This window comes from Mandrillus leucophaeus, unplaced genomic scaffold (genome assembly GCF_000951045.1).
Source record: "Mandrillus leucophaeus isolate KB7577 unplaced genomic scaffold, Mleu.le_1.0 Scaffold123, whole genome shotgun sequence".
Classification (NCBI taxonomy): Eukaryota; Metazoa; Chordata; class Mammalia; order Primates; family Cercopithecidae; genus Mandrillus; species Mandrillus leucophaeus.
Window position 1 is genome coordinate 5,923,705 of NW_012100654.1, and position 27,762 is coordinate 5,951,466.

At 34.5% G+C, this 27,762-nt stretch overlaps 1 protein-coding gene across 2 annotated transcripts in view; it reads right to left on the bottom strand.

Annotated features, from left to right (window-relative positions):
- The window catches only part of STXBP5L (syntaxin binding protein 5-like), a 503,509-nt gene that overhangs the window by 133,118 nt on the left and 342,629 nt on the right, over nucleotides 1–27,762 (bottom strand). Inside the window, exons 19-20 of one of the 2 annotated variants that reach the window (XM_011971604.1) lie at nucleotides 10,025–10,176; nucleotides 7,633–7,704 (exon numbers count right to left, since the gene is read on the bottom strand). In XM_011971604.1, coding sequence (XP_011826994.1) covers nucleotides 7,633–7,704; nucleotides 10,025–10,176 — 224 coding nt within the window. The remainder of the gene's footprint in view (nucleotides 1–7,632; nucleotides 7,705–10,024; nucleotides 10,177–27,762) is intronic. The other variant, XM_011971605.1, reaches the window with a different exon arrangement.

Genomic DNA, 27,762 nt, shown 5'->3' on the forward strand with positions numbered 1-27,762 from the left:
AATCCAGGAGGGTTGTATATTTCCAGGAATTTATCCATCTTCTCTAGGTTTTCTAGTTTGTGTGCATAAAGGTGATGATAGTAGTCTTGAATGACCTTTTGTATTTCTATTGCATTGGTTGTAATATTTCCCTTTTGTTTCTAATTGAGTTTATTTGGATCTTCTCTCTTCTTTCCTTGGTTAATCTCACTAATGTTCTGTCAATTTTGTTCATCTTTTCAAAGAACCACCTTTTGATTCATTTATCTTTTGTATTTTTTGTTTGTTTCAATTTCATTTAGTTCTGTTCTGATCTTTGCTATTTCTTTTTTTCTGCTGGGTTTGGGTTTGTTCTTGTTTCTCTAGTTCCTTGAGGTGTGACCTTAGATTGTCTATTTGTGCTCTTTCAGACTTTTTGATGTAGGCATTTAATGCTATGAACTCTCCTCTTAGCACTGCTTTTGCTGTATCCCAGAGGTTTTGATAGGTTGTGTCACTATTATCATTCAGTTCAAAGAATTTTTAAATTTCCATCTTGATTTCATTATTGACCCAACTATCATTCAGGGGCAGATTATTTAATTTCTATGTATTTGCAGGGTTTTGAGGGTTCCTTTTGGAGTTGATTCCACTGTGTGAATTTTATTCCACTGTGGTCTGAGAGAGTACTTGATATAATTTTGACTTTTAAAAATTTATTGAGACTTGTTTTGTGGCCTATCATATAGTCTATCCTGGTTAATCTTCCATGTGCTCATGAATAGAACGTATATTCTGCAGTTGTTGGGTAGAATGTTCTATAAATATCTGTTAAGTCCATTTATTCTAGGGTATAGTTTAAGTCCATTGTTTCTTTGTTGACTTTCTGTCTTGATGATCTGTCTAGTGCTGTCAGTGGAGCACTGAAGTACCCCACTATTATTGTGTTGCTATCTATCTCATTTCTTAGGTCTAGTAGTAATTGTTTTATAAATTTGGGAGCTCCAGTGTTAGATGCATATAAATCTAGAATTGTGATATTTTCCTGTTGGACTAGTCCTTTTATCATTGTTTAATGTCCTTTCTTGTCTTTTTAAACTATTGTTGCTTTAAAGTCTGTTTTGTCTGATATAAGAATAACTACTCCAGCTCATTTTTGGTGTCCATTTGCATGGAATGTGTTTTTCTACTCCATTACCTTAACTTTATGTGAGTCCTTATGTATTGGGCGAGTCTCTTGAAGAGAACAGATACTTGGTTGGTGAACTGCATGTTGTGGGAATTTGGTGTCCAGATTATTTAGTCACCCAGTAATAAGTATAGTAACTGATAGGTATTTTTTAAATCCTCTCCCCGCTCTCATACTCCACCCTCAAGTAGGCCCCAGTGTCTGTTGTTCACTTCTTTATGTCCGTGTGACATAGGACCTGACAAAGATTTCGTGATGAAGATGCCAAAAGCAATTACAACAAAAACAAAAATTGACAAATGGGACCTAATCAAACTAAACAGCTTGTGCACAGCTATAAAAACTATCAACAGACTACACAGACAACATTTTGGATAGGAGAAAATATTTGCAAATTATGCATTCAACAAAGGTTTAATACTCAGAATCTATAAGAAATGTAAACAAATTTGTAACAAAAAAAACCTGATTTCATTAAAGAGTAGGCAAAGGACATAAATAGACACCTTTCTAAAGAAGATATACATGCAGCCAACAAGCATCTGAAAAATGCTTAACACCTCCAATCATTAGAGAAATGGAAATCAAAACCACAGTGAGATCCATCTCACACCAGTCAGAATGTCCATTATTACAAAGTCAAAAAATAACAGATGTTGGAGAGACTGTGGATAAAAGATAATGCTACACACTGTTGGTAAGAGTATATATTAGTTCAGCCGTTGGGGAAATCAGTATGGCAATTTCTCAAAGAACTTAAAACAAAATTATCACTCAACCCAGCAATCCCACTATTATGTATATACCCAAAGAAATATAACTTGTGGTTTACCATAAAAACACATGTGTGCATATGTTTACTGCAGCACTATCCACAATGGCAAAAACATGGAATCAATCCAGATGCCCATCAACAGTAGACTGGATTAAGAAAATGTACATATACACCATGGAACATTACACAGCCATAAAAAAGAATGAAATCATGTAATCTGCAGCAACATGAATAGAGCTGGAGGCCATTATTCTAAGTTAACTAATGCAAGAAGAGATTCTTTTTAAAAGCTGTTTTGGCTACTCTAAATCCTTTGAATTTCTGTATGAACTTTAGAATCAGTTTGTTGTTCCTACAAGAACATCTGCTGGATTTTTATTGGGATCTAGCAATGAAACTACAAATCAATTTGGAGTGAACTGCCATCTTAATAAAATTGAGTTTATAAACTTGGTGTAACTATTTATTTAAGTCTTCTTAACTTTTCTCAGCTATGTTTTCTGGTTTTCCATGTGTGGGTCTTTCACATCTGTTGTCTCATTTATGGCTAAGTACTTCTTATTTTTGATGATATTGTAAATGGTAATTTTAAATTTCAATTTCAGATTGTTGTATGCATATAGAAATACAATGGAATTTTGTATATTAACCTTATATCCTGCACATTGTTAAACTCACATTGTTAGTTCTAGTAGCTGTTTTTGGCAGATTTCATTAAGTTTTCTTCATAGACAATCATATTTTCTGTGAACAAAACTATTTACCTTCTTCTTCCTTTCCAATCTAGATAACTTTTATTTCTTATTCTTGCTTGACAACACTGTCTAAAATTTCAATGTTAAATAGAAGTGGATGTGAGTTAAAAACTTTTTCTAGTTGGGGTAGTGGGAATGGCACTATTTCCTTTATTTGAGTGCTGGGCATTGTTTCCTTTAATCCTTTCAGATGGCTCTTTTCCTGTTCCTGGATAGCTGCATCGTATGTATACGTTGATCAGCATTTTGCTCTAGGAGGAAACACTGTAGCTCTCTGAAATTCTTTTGTGAGCTGCAGATGCTTTAGTTCCTCTGGTTTCTCATCTTCATCTCCCAGCTTAAAAAGCTCAGTGGTTTCCTCCTGGGCTTCCCCTCCCTTTGCTACGTCCAGAAATTATGTTGAGATTAGTAAATGGGTATGATTGTTAGGTTTCCCATCTGTTCCATCACTTTTTTTTCATTGTTTGATATCCTGTGTCTTAAAAACCATTGTTTTCATTTATTTTGTCTATTTTGGGGGAATGGGTGTGGGGTTTTCAGGTAGGAGGTTAAATCTGGTACCTGTTACTCTATCTTTCTATCTTGGTTGGTAGTGAGAATCTAAAGCTTTGACTATTTCTTATCTTACAAAACTTCACTTAAATGTTTCCGTGTTAGATAGGCCATTCTCTGATAACACCCTCAAAAATAGGTCCACCTTATCTCATTTTTCCCTATCATTGCATTGCCACCTTTCTTCAATTATCTATGAATTTATTTATCTATATGTTACCTATTATAAATGAAAGGAAAAGACCATAACTGTTTCACTCATCACTATATACTTAATGCCTAGAAAAATGTTTGACATAAGAGATGCTCAATAAAATATTATTTGAATGAATGAATTTTTCCCCATTTATTGTTCACCATAATTTTTGCTGATTTTTGTTTCTTAAAGCATTCCTTCTTTAATTTTTTTTGTTTACTTCTCCATTCCTGTCTTTCTGTTCATTTTAAAATACTTATTTGCCTTTCTTGGCTAGTTCTCTTATCATCCCCTTTTCTTTTATTTCTTCTTTATTTTTCAGATGTTTTTAGGATCTGTTATCATCCCCCTGCCCTCTGAAAAGAAAGGGATAATAGGCCCGGGACTCTCCAAAGGATCCCTTGTTGCATAACTAGAAATTAATGCACAACTAGAAATTGATGCACAAGCAATGTAGACAATCCTCTAAATTAAGCCTACTTTTCAAACTTCCCTTAATTCAAATGGCATAATATCAGTTTTTAAATAGCAAAATTTATGTGATTATCACAAGTAGAACTGTTACTAGGCAATGAGGCAGCAGCCTGAGTTTTAGCCCTAACTATTCCACAGATTGCTTATGATTCTGGAAGTTATTTAACCTCTCTGTGATGTGGGTTGGTTCATCTTTTATAATAATTATAATAACTAACATTTATAGAATCACTTTTATTAACATTAACCCAGAAAAGTTCTACAACTCTCTAAGGGAGATAGAAATTGCGATTTTTACTTTATATATTAGAAGAAAGAAACTCAGAGTGATTAAATGCCTTGTTTAAGATTATAAATGTATGAAGTAGCTAATAAATGGAAAAGGTAAAACAATATAAATCTGATCAGATGTCTGCTGTTCTTTTCAAAGCGTTTTTCTGCTTCTAAAAATCATAATCTGTGAAATATGAAGGTTTTCTCTCAACTACAAAATTTTATTATTCTATGATGTGAAAGTTTTGCAGATTGGTAATTTAAAGATTTGGGGAGATCAGCTGCTTGGAGCCTAACCTATGGAATAAGTCGACCAGTAAAGGAGTCATTGATATAATTTCATTGATAGTGTGCAAAAACTGAGGTGTTTTCTGATTATAAAATAAAGGACTTGGTTTCCAGTGTTCCTGAAACTTTTAAAAAGACACTTAGAGATCCAAGATTATACAGTGAAAAGCCTATCGAGTAACTTTAGTGTCAGATAGGCATAAGTTTGGGTCCCACTTATTCTGTGTGACTTTGAGAGACTAATTTCATTTTTTTCAACTTCAATTTTCTCATGTGTAGAGAAATATACTAATATGTACCAATCTGCCTCAAAGGGTTATAATCACTATTAGATAATATAACACTGAGTCAAATTGACTAGCAGAGTAGAACACATAATCAATGGAACTGGGTTCTATCACCCCAAATATGAACAATGCGTATATGCTTTTCTGAAAGTTAAGAAACAATTCATGAAAAGGCTGAACAGTGTCTACTGTAATAAAGTGAGACTATAGAAATATAATCAGATTATATTATCCAATAGTTAAACTTCAAGTCAAATTTTCATAAAATGTATTTTGAAAAGCAATTGTAGGACATACCTTTGAGTGGTTAAAGAATCAATCCCTTTTCATAATATACAACATTGATCATTCAGAGAAGACTTTTAGGAAATCTGATTTTAAATCTTAGGGCTTGTCTGAGCCCCTGTGGAGCTCACTGGTAGAGATACAGAGGATTTTTTTAAGTCCTTCTACTTACTTGATTTTACTTCTGACTTAAAACGTTAGGTCTCTAGTTAGAAATTATGATTACTTTTGCAAAATTCTGGTGAACTCAGCACCTAGTTCTTCTCTCATTTGTCAGATTTGAAAAGTTCTCTGGTAGTTCATGTGAGAGAAAAAATGCCTGCTGCCGTGCTCTGTCTATCCTACTGACATCATCATTTACTTACAGATCTTATGACTTTTGCTAGATGTAGAGAATATAAAGAATTTTAGATATGATCTTGAGATTCTTGTCATGCATTTGGAAAGGCAGAGCATAAGTATAAAAGTAAGGAGCCATACAAATGAATCCAGGCTAAATGTCAACTAAATGGTTCAAGCAAGCCTGTACTGTGTACAAACCTGGACACTGGAAGCGTTTAAATAAAGGAATTGGCACAACGGGGCTCTGATGGTTGTAGGAAAGGCTTACTATAGAAAGTAAACTTTTAGTAGGGCGTTTCCAGAGAGGGAATAATATGAGTAAATCATAATGGTAGTAAGATACAAAAATTTGGCTTAAGAGGAGAATAGTGGAAAATCCATTTGAAGATGTTGATAGAAATTATACTTTAGAGGATCCTGAATGAAGGTTTTTAAAAAAAAATTCTGAAGGAAATATAAGAAATATAATAAAATATATTATTGAGATTTCTCAGAACTTTTTAAAACTTTACATCATGGCTGATACTATCGGATCCTGATGATCTAAGAGCCCGTTTCTGCTCCTGATCTTCAGTCTCCAATTTAGCTTCTTACCATAAAATAATTACAAGTTTATTACAGAAAAATCAGAATATGTTGTAAAGCTAAAAGAAGTCTATAAAATCCACAAAGTGTTGTTCCAGAAACTTTTCTGTCTCTACACACACACACACACACACACACACACAATGTAGGAGATCCTACCTTCAGAAGGCTAAACTGGGATTCTGAAGTCTGAATATGTGTATTAAACCATGCTGAGACTATTTACAGAAAAGTTTTGGCTGAAATCCTTTATGTGGTGCAGAGGATGGGTGTGAAAAAATGGCACAGAGCAGGAATCAGCAAATTTTTAATGTAAAGAACAGGACAGTAAACATTTCAGGCCTTGTGGCCATATAGTTTCTGCTGCAGCTACTCAACTCTGCCATTGTAGTGTGAAAGCACTGAAGGACAATATATAAATGAATAATTGTGACTATGTCCCAATAAAACTTTATTACAGAAACTGAAATTTCATACAATTTTCAGATGTCAAGAAATATCATAGTTATCATAGTATCAAATAAGCTTCTGTTTTAGGAGCAGCAGAAGCCAACATAGATACCAATATTCTCACACATGGCAACAGGAACAGAGAGAGTGGGAAGGATTCCTAAAAGGGGGTGCTCTGCTAGAGTAGAAATCTAGAGAATATTTATGAGCAAAAATTACCCAACTTCTGGACACTCCCAGGAACATTTTGAGGATTTCACAGAGACTGACTTATGTAAGCTAAGGGCATAAACCAGTTAAGTTTTAGGTTATGTTACTGATAAGATTCCATTAGTATCTATGAACTGGTGAGGTCTGAAGAAATTCAGGTTACAAACAACATATATGTGTGAGTGTGTGTATAAAATGTATGTGTTACACAACTCTAAGGCCATTTTTTTTTACATATTGTAAAGCAGCCTGCTTTTTAACAGAATATATTAACTTTTTTTATGTCAATAAATATTTACCCATAACATCACTAGTGTCATCTGTACCTCCAGTCACACACACTCTCAGTCTTCATCCTTTCTATACCAGTTTTTATACTTGCTTACTCTAGACAACTTCGGATCTGTGTTTGCTACCATGGTAAATGTTGATCTTATTTACTCATTTACTTTTTACCTTACTTATCCTACTTTATAATGTTTGGGTGCCTTAAATCACCATAGAAATATGTGTTTGTATATTTTAATAAAAATAATCAGAAATCAGGAATACTTAGTTATCTTCAAGGGATATAATTATTTAAAAGAAGCAAATGGTTAGTCCCTGGTTAGAATAGTACTATAAAATGGCCAAAGCATAAGGCTGCCAAAATAAGAAAGCATTGACTTATTACTTATACTGGTATCAGTAATAAGTTTTATTATTTACAGGGCATCATAGCTCTTCTTTCTCAAAATAAAAGACAGTGACTGTTGGAATAGCAGGACATGGTCTGCATGGTTTGAAATAAACAAAAACAATGGGTATGATTGAATGGGTACAGGACAATAATGGATTGAAATATTTCTATAATAATTTTTATGAAAATTATCAGGTTGCACACCATAACAAAACAAAAATTTGCATGCATGCTGAATGTGTTTTAAGAAACACATTACTGAGCACTGATGTATGGATTTAACTCAAGCATTATGACTTAAAAAGGCTATTTGCCTAACCTTTATATAACTTACTCTGATAGGAAGTACGGATCCGTTTCGTTAAATCAGGATAAAAGTTAGACAGGCCACGCATGCAAAAGTTGTCTTTGGAACATGCCAGAACACCAGCATCAGCAGCAGGCAGAAGAAAGAGAAAAAAAGTCTAAAGTGAAAGGAAGTGATATCATACCAGAATCTAGAACAGCCAAGATGAAGAAATTGCAGCAAGATTAGGTAATTAAATTAGAGAGGAGATATTAACAAAATAAATCAATTATAAAGTAAGAGGTGATAGATGAATGATGAGAATGTAATAATTTTAATCTTTATTTAAATATTTAATATAAAAATATTTATAAATATTTATATCTTATTTAAATGTCTTATAAAAGTAGATGGCATATTTTCCTTACATGTTTTTACAAAATACAATTATTTGGCTTGTAACTAATATGTATAAATTATTTCATTAATATAAAAATGATTGTCTTTAATCCTTCCACAATTAAAAAGAAAGCTAAAGATTTCTGTCTTTAATATTTCATTGTTATAATATAAAGTGAGTTCTGATTTTGTTATCTTGTACACTAAACACAAACTGAGGTTATAACTTCACAGATTTTCCTGATTTTAAAGTCATCAATGTTCTAAGCTCTAGTAGTAACTGTTAAGGTTCAAGCAGTTTAAATTAAATTAAATAACAATTACATTACCTTTGTCAAAATATATACTTTTTTTGCCCCACTGTGTATATCCAGCAAGTGATTTAGATGTTATCATAGGATTCACAGCTTTTCTGATTATATTGGTGCTTTTAGCATTGCAAACTGAACACCTGAAACATGGTTATTGTGACTGAGGAACTAAATTTTTAATTATAAATAGCCTACTGCCCCCAACACCTTTCTACCCTAGAGTCCATCAACTTCAAACTTGTCTTTCCCAATCATGAGGAAACCTTATGTTATGTGAATGTACAATTGCTTTTTATTTTGTCTTCCTTTCAAAATCTGGTAGTGATAGAGGCAAAATCTCTAGAATTTGAAATTTCTAGCTCTCTTAAAATATTGCTAAAATTTGAGATTCCTCACTAAAAACCCTTGGTTTCTGAAAGAGAAATTTTGCGCCCCTCAAAAAGGTCTAAACTGGTAATTTGGAAATGATTGAGTTTTGCAAAAGAAAGGATACCAAGAAGAGTTTCAGTATAACAATTTTCATTAGTCCAAAAAGGAAATTCATTTATTATCACATTTGGATGTTAAATTTGACATGCCTGCTATTTGGAAAATAACACCTACCATCATATACCCTTTTTATTTTTTATTATAAAATATTTTCCTATGGTTATATTTAGTAATGTAATCAATATTCAATAGATTATTTTAAATAATATATGTAGAAATTTTATTTTACTTATTTAAAAAATTTAAAAAGTTATTATTATTATTATTATTATTATTATTAATTTTAGAGATGGGGTCACACTGTGTTACCTAGACTGGTCTTGAATTCCTGGCCTCAAGAAATCCTCTCACCTCAGCCTCCCAAAGTACTGGAATTACAGGCATGAGCCACCATATCTGGCCCGAAGTAGAAGATTTTAAAGGATTGTCTAAAATAACACTTAATATTATAGAAGCATCTTCATCTCAACCTTTTGGCCTAATTTTTTTTTTTTTTACCAACCGGACTGTCAACGGACAGAAAATACGCAAAACTTTGGCAGTGTTTCCAAAGCCAACTATTTGGATATATACTAAAATTTCAGTAAAACTTTGGATAATTGGCATATCAAAGTTTGGCATTAAATCCTAATTAACCTTAAGTTTATTTTCTTTTACAGTTAAATATATCAATTTGTTGATCCTGCCAAAAAAAAAAATGCCATCTGTCATAGTACTTTAAAAATTTTAATGAAAAATGTTTACTGAATCGTGAAAATACCTCCAGGAAGGTCATCATCCAACAAGGAAAGGTGTCAGCTACACTATGGAATTAATTTAAAAAATTAAAAGTAGTGAATGACCTAAAACTATCTTTTTAAAGGGGCTAGATATTTTAGAAGTCAACCTGTTTAACACAACCATTGCAAGCAGTTTTTTCAACTACAGAGCCCTAATTTTCGTAGCATTTTTACATTTAATAGCTTCTTATTTTCTGCTTTTTTTAGGAATTAAACCTAAGAAACTTGAGATGCTTCTTAACTTCAACAGGAAATTAAAGTTTAAACTTACACACCCCTAACCCTGTCAAAGAGTCTCACAATGCTCCTGCCCAATTTATTTTGCTTACGTGATTTTGTAAATTATGTTGATTTTATTTTGCCATGCATTAGAATAGTATCACAGAAGAAAGACAAGAAATCTAAAAGTAAGAACACAGATGAACAAATCAAGTTCATAACTCATCTTGTTTTATCTCCTACCTGCAATGAACTGTTTGTTTTTTCGAGGAGACCGTGGTTGTCTCTGGTATAAGTCACTTGATCTATATAAGTCAATGGTCCCCATGCTTAACAGTACTGTCTTCTGTATAAAATCCACCACAGCCAACCCATTGCAGTTCCCAAATGCAACTCTAAGAGAGAAAAAAAAACAAATGCAACTAGAATGTATCACAACAAGCATGATTATTTTTATCTTCAAATCAATCATAGGATTATTGAAAAGTAATGTCTTAGGGTTGGGGAAGTTGGGCAGTGATTTGTATAAAGTCAAGAAGGATGCCTTGCCTTTCTGACGGATAAACTGCCTTCATATAATAGGCATACAATTTACTCCAAAAAAAGGATGATTGGCAATTATATTTTGCCAGCAGTTTTATCATGTAAGTCATGATTACCCAATCCGCTCTTTAACTAGACCTTATGTTTTCACAGAAGAATCACACAAAACCTTTTTGCTATGCAAGGGGGAGAGGTCAAGAAATGTCACTAGCTAAAGATGCTTACATATGTAATTAGATGCCTTTTTCAAATAAAATTATAATTACTAGACTCCGAATTAATTATCTTTAGAAAGAGAGAAAAATAAAAATTAACTTCATATATCAAAGGCATTGACACTATGTTAGAAATGAGGAGATATAAAAAGTTAAATTTTCTTCTTTTGTGCTCTTTATTTTGTGCCCCTTTCAAAAGATAAAGACCATTTGATTAATTACTTAACTAAATCTCCTGAGAAATTTAAAAAAGACAGCTCTTCTAAGTAGGCATTTCGATTGTCTTAACCATTAGGCATACATTAACTCTCATTTTTCTCCATTTACAATATGCCCTCTAGCTTAACAATTCTGTCTGTATTTTTGCTTTGTAAACTAAATAAACACTAGTTATATGAATGTTGTTTTGCTTGTTTTATATACATTCCGTGTTGTATTATTATTTAGATTGAATCATGTTTACAAACCATCTGCTTATTCTTAAAATGGTTCTTTCCACTACATCACACAAGTTAAAACACAACAAAAACAACACTTCTACCTATACTAGATGTTTTGCTAATTCACATAGAGCTCTACATCTTCCAGTAAGACAAACTTTGGAAAGTTAAAAAAAGTATTGTTATACTGGTCAGATCTGGGTTTAATTCTCATCTCTATCACTTATAGGATATGTGACTTTGAGAAAAATTAATGAATCTTGCTTGGCCTTAGCTTCTTTATAGTGATAATTACACTTCTACATTTATCTGGTTCACAGAGCTTTTATGAGTACCAAGTCAGAAAATTATTTTTAAAGTATGTTGAAATTTTTCCATGCAAAAAGAATTGATCTTAATATTATAAGTAAATGCAATATTATACATTACCAGTTATAACAAGTTAGTATCTTTAAACTTTTTATGTTAAAATATAGCAAATTACTTCTGCTTACAGACATGATAGAGTTTCTAAATGCAATAATGACTGAAAAAATGTAGGCAACTAGGATGCATGACCTTCTATATACCATAAATAATTATTTTTGTATTGGAATTAAAAATAAAAATACTGAGAAGTTATAGCTTAGGGCTGGAGAAGTCAGGCAGTAGTTGTCAGAAAGTCGGTAAAGAGACTAGATTTAACCTCCTATTTTAAATTACTAGAAAATTGGACAAAAACGTATTAAACAACAGTTTTCACATATTGGTCAACAGGCAACATAGAAGAAGAAGACAGAAGGATAGCAACCAAGGTAATACATTTCACAAATGTTCTGTGTTAGTGACTGAAGATAGTTCCCAGGCTTGGGTACAGGAAACTAGAACTCATAGAGAGGTTGATGGTCTCATCTAGTTGAGGAGGTCGAGATGATAGACTGAGGCTGCAGAAATAGCTAGAACTAATAAGGCAAAATAAACTGTACAGGGACAGAATACCAGAGATTTGCAGACAGATATCCTTGAGACTTTGGCTGTGTACTAATCTGTGCATCCATGTGTAGAAGCTACTCAGGGCCTATAAAAGAGCTACCAAAAAGATAAGGCAGAACAATTCCCAGAGCTCACAAAAGGCTAAGAATATTTTATGTTACTACCAACAAAACTGCAGAGATCTAATATATGGAACATCAGATCTAGGAGCGTCACTTCAGTAGTGAGACAAATTAGCTACAGATTCCAAGTAACTTAATTTCGTTTCAGGAAAAAATTGAACACTACTGAAAAAAGGCAAAAATACCACCAAAAATGTAAAATTCACAATATCCAGTATATAAAAAGTAGCAGGCATATAAAGAATCAGGAAAATATGATAACCAGAGGAAAAAATAACTCAATAGAAACATATCCAGAAATGAAAGAGATGATAAAACTAGCAGATGAAAAATATTGAACGTGCCTTTAAAAGAATATTACAGATAATCAAGAAGGTTGAGGAAAACATGAATGTGACCAAGGAAGGAATGGAAGACTTAAAAAAGCCAAAGAGAGATAAATGTATATGAAATTTAAACATTATCCACACATTAGACATTACACTAGAAAAGAATAGAGAATGCTATCCTCTGAATGTTTGTGTTTTCCCAAAATTAATATGTTAAAACTTAACCCCCAAGGTGATTGTATTAAGAGGTGGGAACTTTGGAAGGTGACTAAGTCATGAAAATGGAGCTCTCATGGATAAAATTAGGGCCCTTATGAAAGAGGCCCTAGAGAGCTGCCTCACCCCTTCCATTATGTGATGATGAATTTAGAAGGTACTATCTATAAGGAACAGCTTCTCACCAGACATCAGATCTACTGGTGCCTTGATATTAGACTTCTCAGCCTTCAGAACTGTGAGGAATAAATTTCTGTTGTTTATAAGCTACCCAATTTATAGTATTTTTGTTTACAACATTCCAGACTAAGTGAACCTGAAGAAATAATAGAAATTAGCTAAAATGAAATGAGATTTTTAAAACTTTAAAAAACAAAACTCCATAATTGGAGTTTCATAAAAGAAGAAGAACAGAAAACATATTTGAAAAAATGATAGCCAATTTAGATAAATGATAGACAAAATTTGAAGACAGTAATAAGCCTGCAGATAATAGAAACTTAAAGATCCCAAGCAGAATAAGAATGAAGAAAAATAAAAAGGCATCATAATCGTATTGCTGAAGACAACTAATAATGAAAAGAAAATGTTAAAAGCTGGCAGATAAAAAAGCATATTTCTTACATGTAAAAATTAAAATGATGAAATCATTTAAAAAAATTAAATGAAACTATACAAACCAAAAGATAATGGAGTGGCATCTTTACAGTAAGAAATAAAAATAATGTCAACCTAAAATTGTATACCCAGCAAATACATCTTTCAAGTGGTGGAAAAAGAATTTTTGCAAAAAAACCAAAGCTGAAGGAATTCGTCACTCACATAAATGGATTACAAAAATAATAAGGGAAGTCTTAGAAAAAAATGATTCCAGATGGAAATATGGATCTCCACTATATAATGAAGAGCAACAAAAATGTTAAATATGAAAAGTAATATTAAAGACTTTTCCCATTTCTTTAAAGGATAATTGACTAAAGCAAAATCAATAACAATGTATTGTGGGGTTTATAACACATGGAAGTAAATTTATGACAATAATGCAAAAAACAGGAGGATAAATAGAAGTATGCTGTTGTAAAGTTATTAAAAATATGAAAAGTGGTATCACTCCATTTATTTAACTACTTATTTGATAATTCAAAGATACATATTATAAGCCTGAAAGCAAACAAAAAAAAAACTAGAAGTATACCTAATAAATCAATAATGAAAATAAAATGGAATCATTAAAAGATATGCAATCTTTCCCTGAGAAGAAGGCAGAGAAAAAGAAGCGAAAAAAAAAAGGGTGGGGGGCAGGGGGACAAATAGAAAAACAAATTGGAAAATGTTTGGCTTAAATCCAGTCATGTAGATAAGCATATTAATGTAAATGATTGAAATACTCTAATTATGGGCAGAGATTGCTTGAGTGGATAAAAAGTAAGACCCAATTATATGGTGCCTACAACAAATCCACTTTAAATATAAACCAAAATGATGGAAAACATTTACAATGAAAACACTAATTTAAAAAATGCTGAAATGACTATACTAATATAGACAAAGTATATTTCAGAACAAGGAAATTTTGAGAGACATATAGGGAGAATGATTAAGGAATCAGTTTATTAAGAAGATATAGCAATCCTAAATGTGGATTCATCTTATGATAAAGCTTTGAAATTCATGAAGGAAAACCAATAGAACTGAAAGGGAAAATAGACAAATCCACAATTAAGGTGGAGTATACAAACATTCCTCTTTTAATAACTGACAGAATAATCAGAGAAAACAAATCAGTAAGGATACAGAGGTTGTGAGCAACACTATGAACCTCCTTCACAGAACTAAAATTTATGGAACTCTTGAATCAACATTCATAGTGGCATTGCAATTATGAAATACATAGGAATAAATTTAACAGCAAATGTGGAAAATCTGTACATTAAAAATTATAATTATTGTTGAGAGAAATTAAAGAAGACTTTAATAAATTGAAAGATGTACCTTGCTTAATGGTTAGTAAAGTCCCCAAATTGATCTACAAATTCACAGCAATTTCAAACAAAATCCCAGCAGACTTCTTTTTTACTTGAGAAACTTAAAACATGATTGTAAAAAATATAGAAAAATATAATAGACCTAGAACAGCCCAAATTGTTCTGAAAAATAAGGAAGTTTGAGGATACAGACTATATAATCTTAAGACTTAATTAAAAGTATTGGAATCAAGACAGGTTGGTATTGGTGACCTAGATATCTAGACAGACCTAGATATTGGTGGAACAGATGAGTACCTGGGAATAAACTCACACATACATGGTCAAATAATAATTGACAAAAGTGCTAAGAAACATATATAGTCTTCAACAAATGATGATGAAGCCATTGTGTATTCATAAGTAAATAATTGACTGCTCTCTTACCTTGGGTTATAAGTCAGGGCTTTTACCTACTTTCACTGGGGCTTCAGACTACTGCTCTGCATCCTGCTCCTACTGTGACCTGACAGGCCTCTGATGCACCCTGTTGTCACTGGACCCATGTTACTGCTATGTTCCATGCTATTACTATGTCTCATCACTCCTGGGACCAAGTCATTATGGCATGCCCCAAAAATGACACAGGTTCTTACTCTGTGGGCAATCTGTGTATGCCCAGGCCTCAGAGATTGGTGTCAATGCCAAAGGAAAAAATGCACCTATGCCCCAGGCACCACCTCAGTTACATGTGCCTCTGACCACAGAGCCCTGGCTTCATGGCTGCTCTGAGCACCTGCACCCAGAACCAGCACTGCTGACAGTGCACCAGTGCCCAGGATCCCAACACCACCACAGCTGCATGTGTGCCAGCACATCAGACTTGGTGCCAAGAGAAATCACTTTGGCTAGAACTTCCCTATGTGAGATAAAAGTTGAATAGGAGAAACTCAGTAGCTTTCAATACAGAGGACCTTAACAGCCTTAACCACTATAGTTACTACAGACATCTGGAGATTTGGCTTCTGCCATGGATACCTGCAATATTTACCAACACTGACTTCAACTGATTAAACTGCACTGAGATCATACCACTGTGTCTTTCTTAAAACAGGAGATGTTGCACCCCATCCAGCTGGTGCCTTGTAGCCATTCACAGCTGAAAGTATTTCCCCACTGTATCTACTTCAAAAAGACCAGATCAGGTGACTTGCTGCCTCAAATATACAAACATCAAAGCAAGTTCACTTAAAACACAAAAAAGCAGGGAATGATAACACTGGAAAAGGAACACAATAGCTATCCAGGAACTGACCTCAACAAAATGGAGATCTTTAGTTATCTAAAAAATGATTCAAAATAATTATTTTTGAAATTCAAAACAATTATTTTTAATTCTTTTAAGGAAGTTCAAGCTCGGCAAGACACAAAAGTAAACAGACAACTCAAGAAACAAAGGAAAATAATACATGAATAAAATTTAAAGTTCAACAAAAAGATATAAATAACAAAAAAGAACCAAATAGAAACTCTGAAGCTAAAAAAATAACGAATAAAAGAAAAAAATGCAATAGAGAGCTCTAATAGCCAACTTGATCATGCAGAAGAAAGAATTTGAAAACTTGAAGACAGATCTTTTGAAATTATACTATCAGAGTAGAAAAAATAGATAAGAATAGAAAAGAGGAAAGAAACCCTATAGAACACTGAAAATAACAAAAACCAGAAAAGAAACCCCATGGAACACTATCAAGAGAACCAATAGTCACATTATGGAAGATTCAGAGGAACAGAGAGAAAGGGACAGAGAGTGCATTTAAAGAAATAATGGTTGAAAACTTTGATAACCTTGAAAGAAATACACATATTCAGATTTATGAAGTTCAAAGGTTCCCAAACAGATTTAATCCAAAAGACAGCTTCACACAGACACATTATAATCAAACTGCCAAACATTAAAAAAAATGAAAGCAGTAAGAGAATAGTAACTTGTTATATACAAGGGAATATTCATAGTGCTAACAGAAGACTCCTCAGCAGAAACCATACAGCACCAGAGAATGGGATGATTTATTCAAAGTGTAAAAAGAAAAAACAAAAAACTGCCAACCAACAATACTGTATCTAGCAAAATTGTTCTTCAGAAATGAAGGAGAGATACTTTCACAGACAAACAAAAGCAATGATGAAGTTCATCACCACTACACCTGTCTTACAAGAAATGCTAAGGGGATCTAATTATGCTAAAATGGAAGGGTGTTAATTAGTAACATGAAATCATATAAAAACAAAATATACAAGAAAATTTAAATTTATAGTTAAATTCACAATATTGTAGTACTGAAATGATGGTGTATAAAACAACTTTAAGTACAGTATAAAGGTTAAAAGACAAAAGTATTAAAAATAACTATCGGTATAATATTTTGTTATTTTGTTAATAAACTCACAATGTAAAATATATAAAAATATAGAATGTGTGCTGGAGGAGAGGGACAGGCAAAATGGTAGAGAGTTTGAATGAAATTGAAGTTGAGTTGTTATTATTTCTAAATAGACTGTTATTAAGTATAAGATGTTCCACATAAGCCTCATGGTAGCTGCAAAACAGAAACATAGTAGATATATGTGAGATAAAGAGAAAAGAATCAAAGCATATCACTACAGAAAATCAACAAAGCACAAAGGAACACAGCAAGAGAGAAAGAAAGGACAAAGAATCCATTAAAAATAACCAGAAAATAAAAATGGCATGGTAAATTTGTACCTACTAATCATTACTTTAAATGTAAATAGTTTAAATTCTCCAAACAAAAGGAAGAGTGGCTGAATGGATTAAAAATTAAGATCCAACTATATGCTGCCTACAAGAGACTAACCATAGCCTTACACATAGGCTGAAAGTGAAGGGATTAAAATGAATTTCTATAAAAATCGAAGTTGAAATAGAGCAGAGGTAGCTTAATTATATCAGAAAAGAATAGACTTTAAGTTAAAAACTGTCACAAGAGAAAGAGGATCATTATATAACGATAAAGAAGTCAATTCATCAAGAAGATATAATGACGATGAATACATATGTGCTCAATATGAGAACACCTAAATATGTAAAGCAAATATTAACAGAACTGAAGGGAGACACAAACAGCAATTCAATAAAAGTAGGGCATTTCAACACTCTCACTTTCAACAATAGATACATTATCTAGACAAAAAAGTCAATAAAGAAAATTGGCTTTGGGAGGCCGAGACGGGTGGATCACGAGGACAGGAGATCGAGACCATCCTGGCTAACACAGTGAAACCCCGTCTCTACTAAAAAATACAAGAAACTAGCCGGGCGAGGTGGTGGGCGCCTGTTGTCCCAGCTACCCGGGAGGCTGAGGCAGGAGAATCACTTGAACCCGGGAGGCGGAAGCTTGCAGTGAGCTGAGATCCAGCCACTGCACTCCAGCCTGGGTGACAGAGTAAGACTCCGTCTCAAAAAAAAAAAAAAAAGAAAATTGGACCTGAACTGTATGTTAGTGCAGATGGATTTAACGGACAAATACAGAACATTCCATTCAACTGCAGAAGAATATACATTCTTCTCCAGCACATGTGAGGCATTCTTCAGAACAGATAACATGTTAGACCAAGTCTTAGCTGATTGAAATCATATCAAGTACCCTTCCTGATCACAATAGTATAAAACTAGAAATCAATAACAGGAAGAAAATTTTAAAATGCACAAATATCTCCTGCTCCACCATAGTAAGATGTGCTTGCTTCCCCTTCACCTTCCACCATGATTGTAAGTTTCCTGAGGCCTCTCAGCTATGCTTCTGGCACAGCCTGCAGAACTGTGAGTAAATTAAACCTCTTTTCTTTATAAATTACCCAATCTCAGATATTTCTTTATAGTAGTGTGAGAATGGACTTATACAGTTTTAATTGACACAGTAAAAGGATTTGACTGAATTCACAAGCCATTCATGATAAAAAGATTTCTCAGAAGAATCCAAAGGCAAGAAATATAAAAGAATAAATTGATAAGCTACTTCAAAATTATAACCTCTATACATCCTTCAAAATTGTATCTCATATATATCAAAAAGTATTCAATGTTTATGTTTTTTCTTAGCTCTGTATACTGATAGGGGCTAGAAGCAATGACAACAGTAGAAATGAGCATCTATTGTGCACAGATACTGTTTTCTAAATAACATTCTCCAATAAAAGAAGACTAAGATAGCTGATTCCAGGGGTAGACTAAAGAATATACAAGATACACATGGAACATCACATTGTACTGGAAAATAGCAAACTGCTGAAAAACGATGGGAACATATCAAAAGGACATAGAAGCTATTTTGATGGGGCTCCATATGGTCAAATCTGGAAGAATTAGAGCATCACAGGCACAAATGATAGTAACAGATCTTAACTCAGTGAATAAAATGCAAATCCACGATTTCATACTTATATAGTAAACAAGTAAATAAATGTTTATCTAGGATAGGGAGTCATGCTCTTTTAATAGTATAATATAACTTAGAAATATAGAAGGGATAACAGAGAATAACCAATGGATGCTAAAAGTAATGGGTGAAAGTTTGATGAGTAAGAAGTTTACAAACTTTCAAGTATCTCCCCATAAACTATTATCTATGAAGGGAAACAGCAACTTTATAGTGGAGAAACCTGGTAGATACGACCTTAACAAGAAATCAAAATTAGTACCACTAAAATTAGGACAATCCATGATCATGTACCTTCTGATAAGATAAACTTAGAAGACATTACCTTGTTTCTGTGGTATTCCTGCCAAAATGCTTAATTTACTCTCATCATGAGGAAATATCAGACAAACTCAGCTGATGTACAGTTAACAATATAATTGGCTGTACTCTAAAAATATGAAGGTTAAAAACTAAATGCTGGGCCAGGCACAGTAGCTCACGCCTGTAATCTCAGCACTCTGGGAGGCCTAGGTGGGCGGATCACATGAGGTCAGGAGTTCAAGGCCAGCCTGGTCAATGTGGCAAAACACCATCTCTGCTAAAAATACAAAAATTAGCTGGGTGTGGTGGTGCATCCCGGTAATCCTAGCTACTCAGGAGGCTGAGGCAGGAGAATTGCTTGAACCCAGGAGGCGAAATCTGCAGTTAGCTGAGATCATGCCACTGCACTCCAGCCTGGGCAACAGAGCAAGACTCCATCTAAAAAAAATGTGGAAGAACTGCCCCCGATTAAAGGAGATTAAGAAAAAATGAAAACTAAAAGCAATGCAAGATCCTGGATTTGATTCTCTTCTGGGAATAGACAATATAAATGACATTACTGGGACATATCTAGAAACTTAATATGGTATGTGAAGTAGAAAATAGTCCTGAATCAATGTTGAATTTCTTTATTTTAATAAATACACTATGCTTATGATGTAAAAAAAAGTTCTTCTTCCTACACTGAAAGAGTAAGACCAATTTTCAGTTCTTAAATTTGTTATATTATTTTTCCAAGTTCAGAGCAAAACCCTCAGTCACTCATATTTTACCAAAAGTCCAATATCACAACATATCCAAAGGGGAACAAGACTGGAGTTCAGAGGTTCTTATAAGAATTCTATTCCAGCAAAAAATTCTTAAATTGAAATGTGAGATATGCAATTTACCTCTAAAACATAGACTCAAATGGCAAGTAATACAACTTAAGCTCTAAGGATCTCACAGGCTAATATAAACAAACTGGCTCAATTAATCCTAAATAATAATGTACAACAGGTCACACTGCAATTGGTAGACCATTCTCCATTAGCCCTTCACTGTACTGCACAGTCCTTTTAGTGAAGGCATTTACAGTTAAGTATGTTTGTATAAAGAGACATCCCAGTATAGTAAAGCTTAGGGGCATCTCCCTACTTTGAGACATTTCAGGGTAGTAGAGATAAAAAAAAAAAACCTCTCCTCTTCCCCAGAGAATATTTGCTTATGTTCCAGAGTAAAGATAAATGGGCAGTTCACCAGCAGACCTACATAAGATGTGAGTCTTTAAAACTTGGAGTTCCTCTTTTATTATGCACCCAGGTGCACATGCAAGTACCATCTGCCATTCACCATGTTCCCCTGTGGGCTCAGGGAACTGATGCAAGATCTTGCACTAAGCTGCTGTGTTTGCTGTCACTAATAAACTGTCTATGTTCTGACCAAGAGGACTATTTTCTGTCTATATATATATATAATACTGTCACAGACAAATTTACTATTTTCCAAGAGGGAAACAACTTAGACCCTTCACAGTTTCTGACTTAACATTTGCCCCTTGATATGTTCTTCAAAAGAGTAAACAATAGTGAATGGAATAGTAAGGTTACTGAGTTAACTAAAGCTGACGACATTAATCTTTGAAAATTATTTTCCTGGTTAGAGTTAGGCCAACCAGGATTTTGAACATCAAGTGGTTTCCAAATATTTCTTATAATAATCATGATTGTCTTATGCTTTTTTCCTCCCTTAATGTCTAACGTCCAGATACTTAAATGCTGCTACATAGGCATTGCCATACAACTAATACTGTGTTCTATAAAGAGACGGAGGCCCTCATGGTCAGTCAGTTCGGGGGCTGAGTTTGACCAAGAGGGTGAAATTGAGAAATTATAACAAGAATAATGATAAAGACCTGGCGTAATTCAGATGGACATACTACTAAATGATAATGACATAAATAATACAGAAAATGTCTTCCATATATGTGTGACAAACTGAACAGCTAAAGCCTTTTGGAAAACCTAGAAATAAATAAGTTTAGTTGACGATTCAGACAGCTGCCCAAAAGCAAATACCCTGACTGGTCTTTTGGCTGGTTGCTAACTCATTAGCATCTCACAATGAAAAAAAATAGAAAATTCATTGTTTAGAAAGTGGCCGTGGCTTTTCTCTCTCTGCTTTTCCCTTTTTATTATATACAAAAATGCTTTGTTTGCATTCATTAGATGAAATCAATCTATTATTAGTTTAATGTGTATTCAAGTAAATAATATGGTAATCATTAATATGTATCTTTCAGTTATTCTTTTTTTTAAATTATTCTTTAAGTTCTGGGATACATGTACAGAACGTGCAGGTTTGTTAAATAGGTATACATGTGCCATGGGGGTTTGCTGCACCCATCAACCCATTATCTACATTAGGTATTTCTCCTAATGCTATCTCTCCCCTAGCACCCCACCCCCGACAGGCCCAGTGTGTGATGTTCCCCTCCCTGTGTCCATGTGTTCTCATTGTTCAACTCCCGCTTATGAGTGGGAACATGTGGTGTTTGGTTTTCTGTTCCTGTGTTAGTTTGCTGAGAATGGTTTCCAGCTTCATCCATGTCCCTGCAAAGGACATGAACTCATACCTTTTCATGGCTGCATAGTATTCCATGTGTATATGTGCCATATTTTCTTTATCCAGTCTATCATTGGTGGGTATTTCGGTTGGTTCCAAGTCTTTGCTATTGTGAACAGTGCTGCAATAAACATATGTGTGCATGTGTCTTTATAGAAGAATGATTTATAATCCTTTGGGTATATATCCAGTAATGGGATTGCTGGGTCAAATAATATTTCTGGTTTGAGATCCTTGAGGAATCACCACACTGTCTTACACAATGGTTGAACTAATTTATACTGCCACCAACAGTGTAAAAGCATTCCTATTTCTCCACATCCTCTCCTGCATCTATTGTTTCCTGACTTTTTAATAATCACAATTTGTGATTCTAAAGTCACAAAGATAATATCTCATTGTGATTTTAATTTGGACTTCTTTAATGACCAGTGATGATGAGCTTTTTTTCATATATTTGTTGGCTGCATAAATGTCTTCTTTTGAGAAGTGTCGGTTCATATCCTTTGCCTACTTTTTGATGGGGTTGTTTTTTTCTTGTAAATTTGTTTAAGTTCCTTGTAGATTCTAGATATTAGACCTTTGTCAGATGGATAGATTGCAAAAATTTTCACCCATTATGTAGGTTGCCTGTTCACTCTGATGTTAGTTTTCTTTTGCTGTGCAGAAGCTTTAGTTTAATTAGATCCCATTTGTCAATTTTGGCTTTTGTTACCATTGCTTTTGGTGTTTTAGTCATGAAGTCTTCACCCATGCCTATGTCCTGAATGGTATTGCCTAGGTTTTCTTCCAGGGTTTTTATAGTTTCAGGTCTTATGTTTAAGTCTTTAATCCATCTTGCTTTAATTTGTGTAAAAGGTCTAAGGAAGGGGTCCAATTTCAGTTTTCTGCATATGGCTAGCCAGATTTCCCAACACCATTTATTAAATAGGGAATCCTTTTACCATTGCTTGTTTTTGTCAGGTTTGTCAAAGATCAGATGGTTGTAGATGTGTGGTGTTATTTCTGAGGACTCGGTTCTGTTCCATTGGTTGATATATCTTTTAGTACCAGTATCATGCTGTTTTGGTTAATGTAGCCTTGTAGTATAGTGTGAAGTCAGGTAGAACGATGCCTTCAGCTTTTTTTCTTTTTGCTTAGAATTGTCTTAACTATACGGCTCTCTTTTGGTTCCATATGAAATTTAAAGTAGTTTTTTCTAATTCTGTGAAGAAAGTCAATGTTAGCTTGATGGGGATAGCATTGAATCTATGAGCATGGACTGTTTTTCCATTTGTTTGTGTCCTCTCTTATTTCCTTGAGCAGTGATTTGTAATTCTCCTTGAAGAGGTCCTTCACATCCCTTGTAAGCAGTACTCCTAGGTATTTTATTCTCTTTGCAGCAATTGAATGAGAGTTCACTCTGTTTGTCTGTTATTGTTGTATAGGAATGCTAGTGATTTTTTCACATTGATTTTGTATCCTGCCCCTTTGTTGAAGTTGCTTATCAGCTTAAGGAGATTTGGGGCTGAGATGATGGGGTTTTCCAAATATACAATCATGTAATCTGCAAATAGAGACAATTTGACTTCCTCCCTTCTTACTTGAATACCTTTATTTCTTTCTCTTGCCTGATAGCCCTGGACAGAACTTCCCGTATTATGTTGAACAGGAGTGGTGACAGACCGCATCCTTATTTTGTGCCAGTTTTCAAAGGGAATGCTTCCAGCTTTTGCCTATTGAGTATAATATTGGCTGTGAGTTTGTCATAAATAGCTCTTATTATTTTGAGATACGTTCCATCACTACCTAGTTTATTGAGAGTGTTTTAGCATGAGAGGGTGTTGAATTTTATCAAATATCTTTTCTACATCTATTGAGATAATCATGTGGTTGTTGTCGTTGGTTCTGTTTATGTGATGGATTACGCTTATTGATTTGTGTATGTTGAAGCAACCTTGCATTACAGGTATGAAGCTGACTTGATTGTGGTGGATAAGCTTTTTGATGTGCTGCTGGATTTGGTTTGCCAGTATTTTACTGAGGATTTTTGCATCGATGTTCATCAGGGATATTGGCCTGAAATTTTCTTTTTGTTGTGTCTCACCAGGTTTTGGTATCAGGGTGATGCTGGCCACATACAACGAGTTAGGGAGGAGTCTCTCTTTTTCTGTTGTTTGGAATAGTTTCAGAAGAAATGGTACCAGCTCCTCTTTGTACCTCTGGTAGAATTCGGCTGTGAATCCATCTGCTCCTGGACATTTTTTGGTTGGTAGGCTATTCATTACTGTCTCAATTTTAAAACTTGTTATTGGTCTGTTCAGGGATTCGACTTTTTCCTGGTTTAGTCTTGCGAGGGTATATGAGTCCAGGAATTTATCCATTTCTTCTAGACTTTCTAATTTATTTGCATAGAGGTATTTATAGTATTATCTGATAGTAGTTTGTATTTCAGTGGGATTAGTGGTGATATCCCCTTTATCATTTTTTATCGTGTCTGATTCTTCTCTCTTTTCTTCTTTATTAGTCTGGCTAGTGGTCTGTCTATTTTGTTAATCTTTTCAAAAAACCAGCTCCTGGATTCGCTGATTATTCGAAGGGTTTTTCATGTCTCTATCTCCTTCAGTGTTGCTCTGATTTTAGTTATTTCTTTTCTTCTGCTAGATTTTGAATATTTTTGCTCCTGCTTCTCTAGTTCATTTTATTGTGATGTTAGGGTGTCAATTTTAGATCTTTCTCGCTTTCTCCTGTAGGCATTTAGTGCTGTAAATGTCCCTCTAAATACTGCTTTAGCTGTGTCCCAGAGATTTTGGTACATTGTGTCTTTGTTCTCATTGGTTTCAAATAACTTATTTATGTTTGCGTTAATTTCATTACTTACCCAGTAGTCATGCAGGAAAAGGTTGTGCAGTTTCCATGCAGTTGTGTGGTTTTGAGTGAGTTTCTCAATCCTGAGTTCTAATTTGATTGCACTGTGGTCTGAGAGACTGTTTATTATGATTTCCATTCTTTTGCATTTGCTGAGGAGTGTTTTATTTCCAGTTATGTGGTCAATTTTAGAATAAGTGCATTGTGGTGCTGAGAAGAATGTATATTCTGTTGATTTGGGGTGGAGAGTTCTGTAGATGTCTGTTAGGTCCACTTGTTCCAGAGCTGAGTTCAAGTCCAGAATATCCTTGTTAATTTTCTGTCTTGTTGATCTGTCTGATATTGACAGTGGGTTGTTAAAGTCTCCTACTATTATTGTGTGGGAGTCTAAGTTTCTTTGTCTGTCTCTAAGAACTTGCTTTATGAATCTGGGTGCTTCCACATTGGGTGCATATATATATTAAGATAGTTAGCTCTTCTTGTCGCATTAATCCCTTTACTATTATGCAATGCCCTTGTTTGTCTTTTTCTGTTTGTCTTTTTTGATCTTTGGTTGTTTAAAGTCTGTTTTATCAGAGACTAGGATTGCAATTCTTTTTTTTTTTTTTTTTTTTGCTTTCTATTTTCTTGGTAAACATTCCTCCATTCCTTTATTTTGAGCCTATGTGTGTCTTTGCACATACGATGGGTCTCCTGAATATAGCACACCAATGGGTCTCGACTCTTTATCCAATTTGCCAGTCTGTGTCTTTCAATTGCGGCATTTAGCCCATTTACATTTAAGGTTAATATTGTTATGTGTAAATTTGATCCTGTCATTATGATGCTAGTTGGTTATTCTGCCCATTAGTTGATGCAGTTTCTTCTTACTGTCAATGGTCTTTACAATTTGGTATGTTTTTGCAGTGGCTAGTACCAGTTTTTTCTTTCCAAAACTCCATGGGAGATTTATGGGACTTACTTTGGAGTTATTACCCCTTTTTTTTTTTTTTTCCTAATTCTTCCTTTAGAATGGGTACGTTTACTTCGTGCTGATCTCACCATTGTATTTTGGAAACATATAACTTGCTTGATTTCTTAAGCTCACAGTTGGAGGAGAATCTGCCTCAGCTTTCTTCAGGAGCTCTTGTAAAGCAGGCCTGGTGGGGACAAAATATCTCAGTATTTGCTTGTCTGTAAAGGATTTTATTTCTCATTTGCTTATGAAGCTTAGTTTGGCTGGATATGAAATTCTGGGTTGAAAATTCTTTTCTTTAAGAGTGTTGAATATTGGCCCCTACTCTCTTCTGGCTTGTAAGGTTTCTGCCAAGAGATCCTCTGTTAGTCTGATGGGCTTTCCTTTGTGGGTAACCCAACGTTTCTCTCTGGCTGCCCTTAACATGTTTTCCTTCATCTCAACCTTGATGAATCTGTTGATTGTGTGTCTTGTGGTTGCTTTCTCGAGTAGTATCTTTGTGATATTCTCTCTGTTTCCTGAATTTGAATGTTGCCTGTCTTGCTAGGTTGGGGAAGTTCTCCTGGATAATATCCTGAAGAGGGTTTTCCATCTTGCTTCCCTTCTCCCCATCACTTTCAGGTACACCAATCAAACATAGGTTTGGTCTTTTCACATAGTCCCATATTACTTGGAGGCATTGTTCATTCCTTTTCATTCTTTTTGCTCTAATCCTATCTTCACACTTTATTTCATTAAGTTGATCTTCAATCTCTGATATCCTTTCTTCTGCTTGATTGATTTGGCTATTTATACTTGTGTATGCTTCACGTACTGTGTTTTTCAGCTCCATCAAGTTATTTATCTTCTTCTCTATACTGGTTATTCTAGTTAGTGTTCCTTTAACCTTTTTTCAAGGTTCTTAGCTTCTTTGCATTGGGTTACAACATATTCCTTTATTTTAGCTCAAAGGAGTTTGTTATTACCCGCCTTGTGAAGCCTACTTCTGTCAATTTGCCAAACTCATTCTCCACTCAGTTTTGTTCCACTGCTGGTGAGGAGTTGTGATCATTTGGAGGAGAAGAGGCTTTCTGGTTTTTGGAATTTTCATAGTTTTGCGCTGGTTTTTCCTCATGTTCGTGGATTTATCTACCACTGGTCTTTGATGTTGCTGACCTTCGGATGGGGTTTTTGTGTGAATGTCCTTTTCGTTGATGTTGATGTTATTCCTTTCTGTTTGTTAGTTTTCCTTTTAACAGTCAAGTCCCTCTGCTGCAGGTCTGCTGGAGTTTGCTGGGGGGGTCCACTCCAGACCCTGTTGCCTGGGTATCACTAGTGGAGGCTGCAGAACAGCAAAGATTGCTGCCGGTTCCTTCCTTGGAAGCTTTGTCCCAGAGAGACAGCTGCCAGATGCCAGTTGGAGCTCTCCTGTACAAGGTGTCTGTCAACCCATGCGGGCTAGTGTCTCCCAGTCAAGAGGTACGTGGGTCAAGGATTCACTTGAGGAGGCAGTCTGTCCCTTAGTGGAGCTCAAGCGCTGTGCTGGGAGATCCACTTCTCTCTTCAGAGTCAGCAGGCAGGAACGTTTAACTCTGCTGAAACTGCGCCCACAGCCGCCCCTTCCCCCAGGTGCTCTGTCCCAGGGAGATGGGAGTTTTATGGGACTTACTTTGGAGCTATTACCCCTTTTTTGTTTCCTAATTCTTCCTTTCAGAATGGGTATATTTACCTTGTGCTGATCCCACCATTGTATTCTGGAAACATATAACTTGTTTGATTTCATAAACTCACAGTTGGAGAAGAATCTGCCTCAGAATGAATCATACCTTGACTCTCACCCATATATGATTCAGGCGACTTTGTGTTTTTTTTTTTTTTTTTTTTTTTTTTTTTGAGACGGAGTCTTGCTCTGTAACCCGGGCTGGAGTGCAGTGGCCCAATCTCAACTCACTGCAACCTCTCCCTCCTGGATTCAAGCGATTCTCAGTATCTCTAGTAGCAGGGATTACAGGCACGTGCCACCAAGCACAGC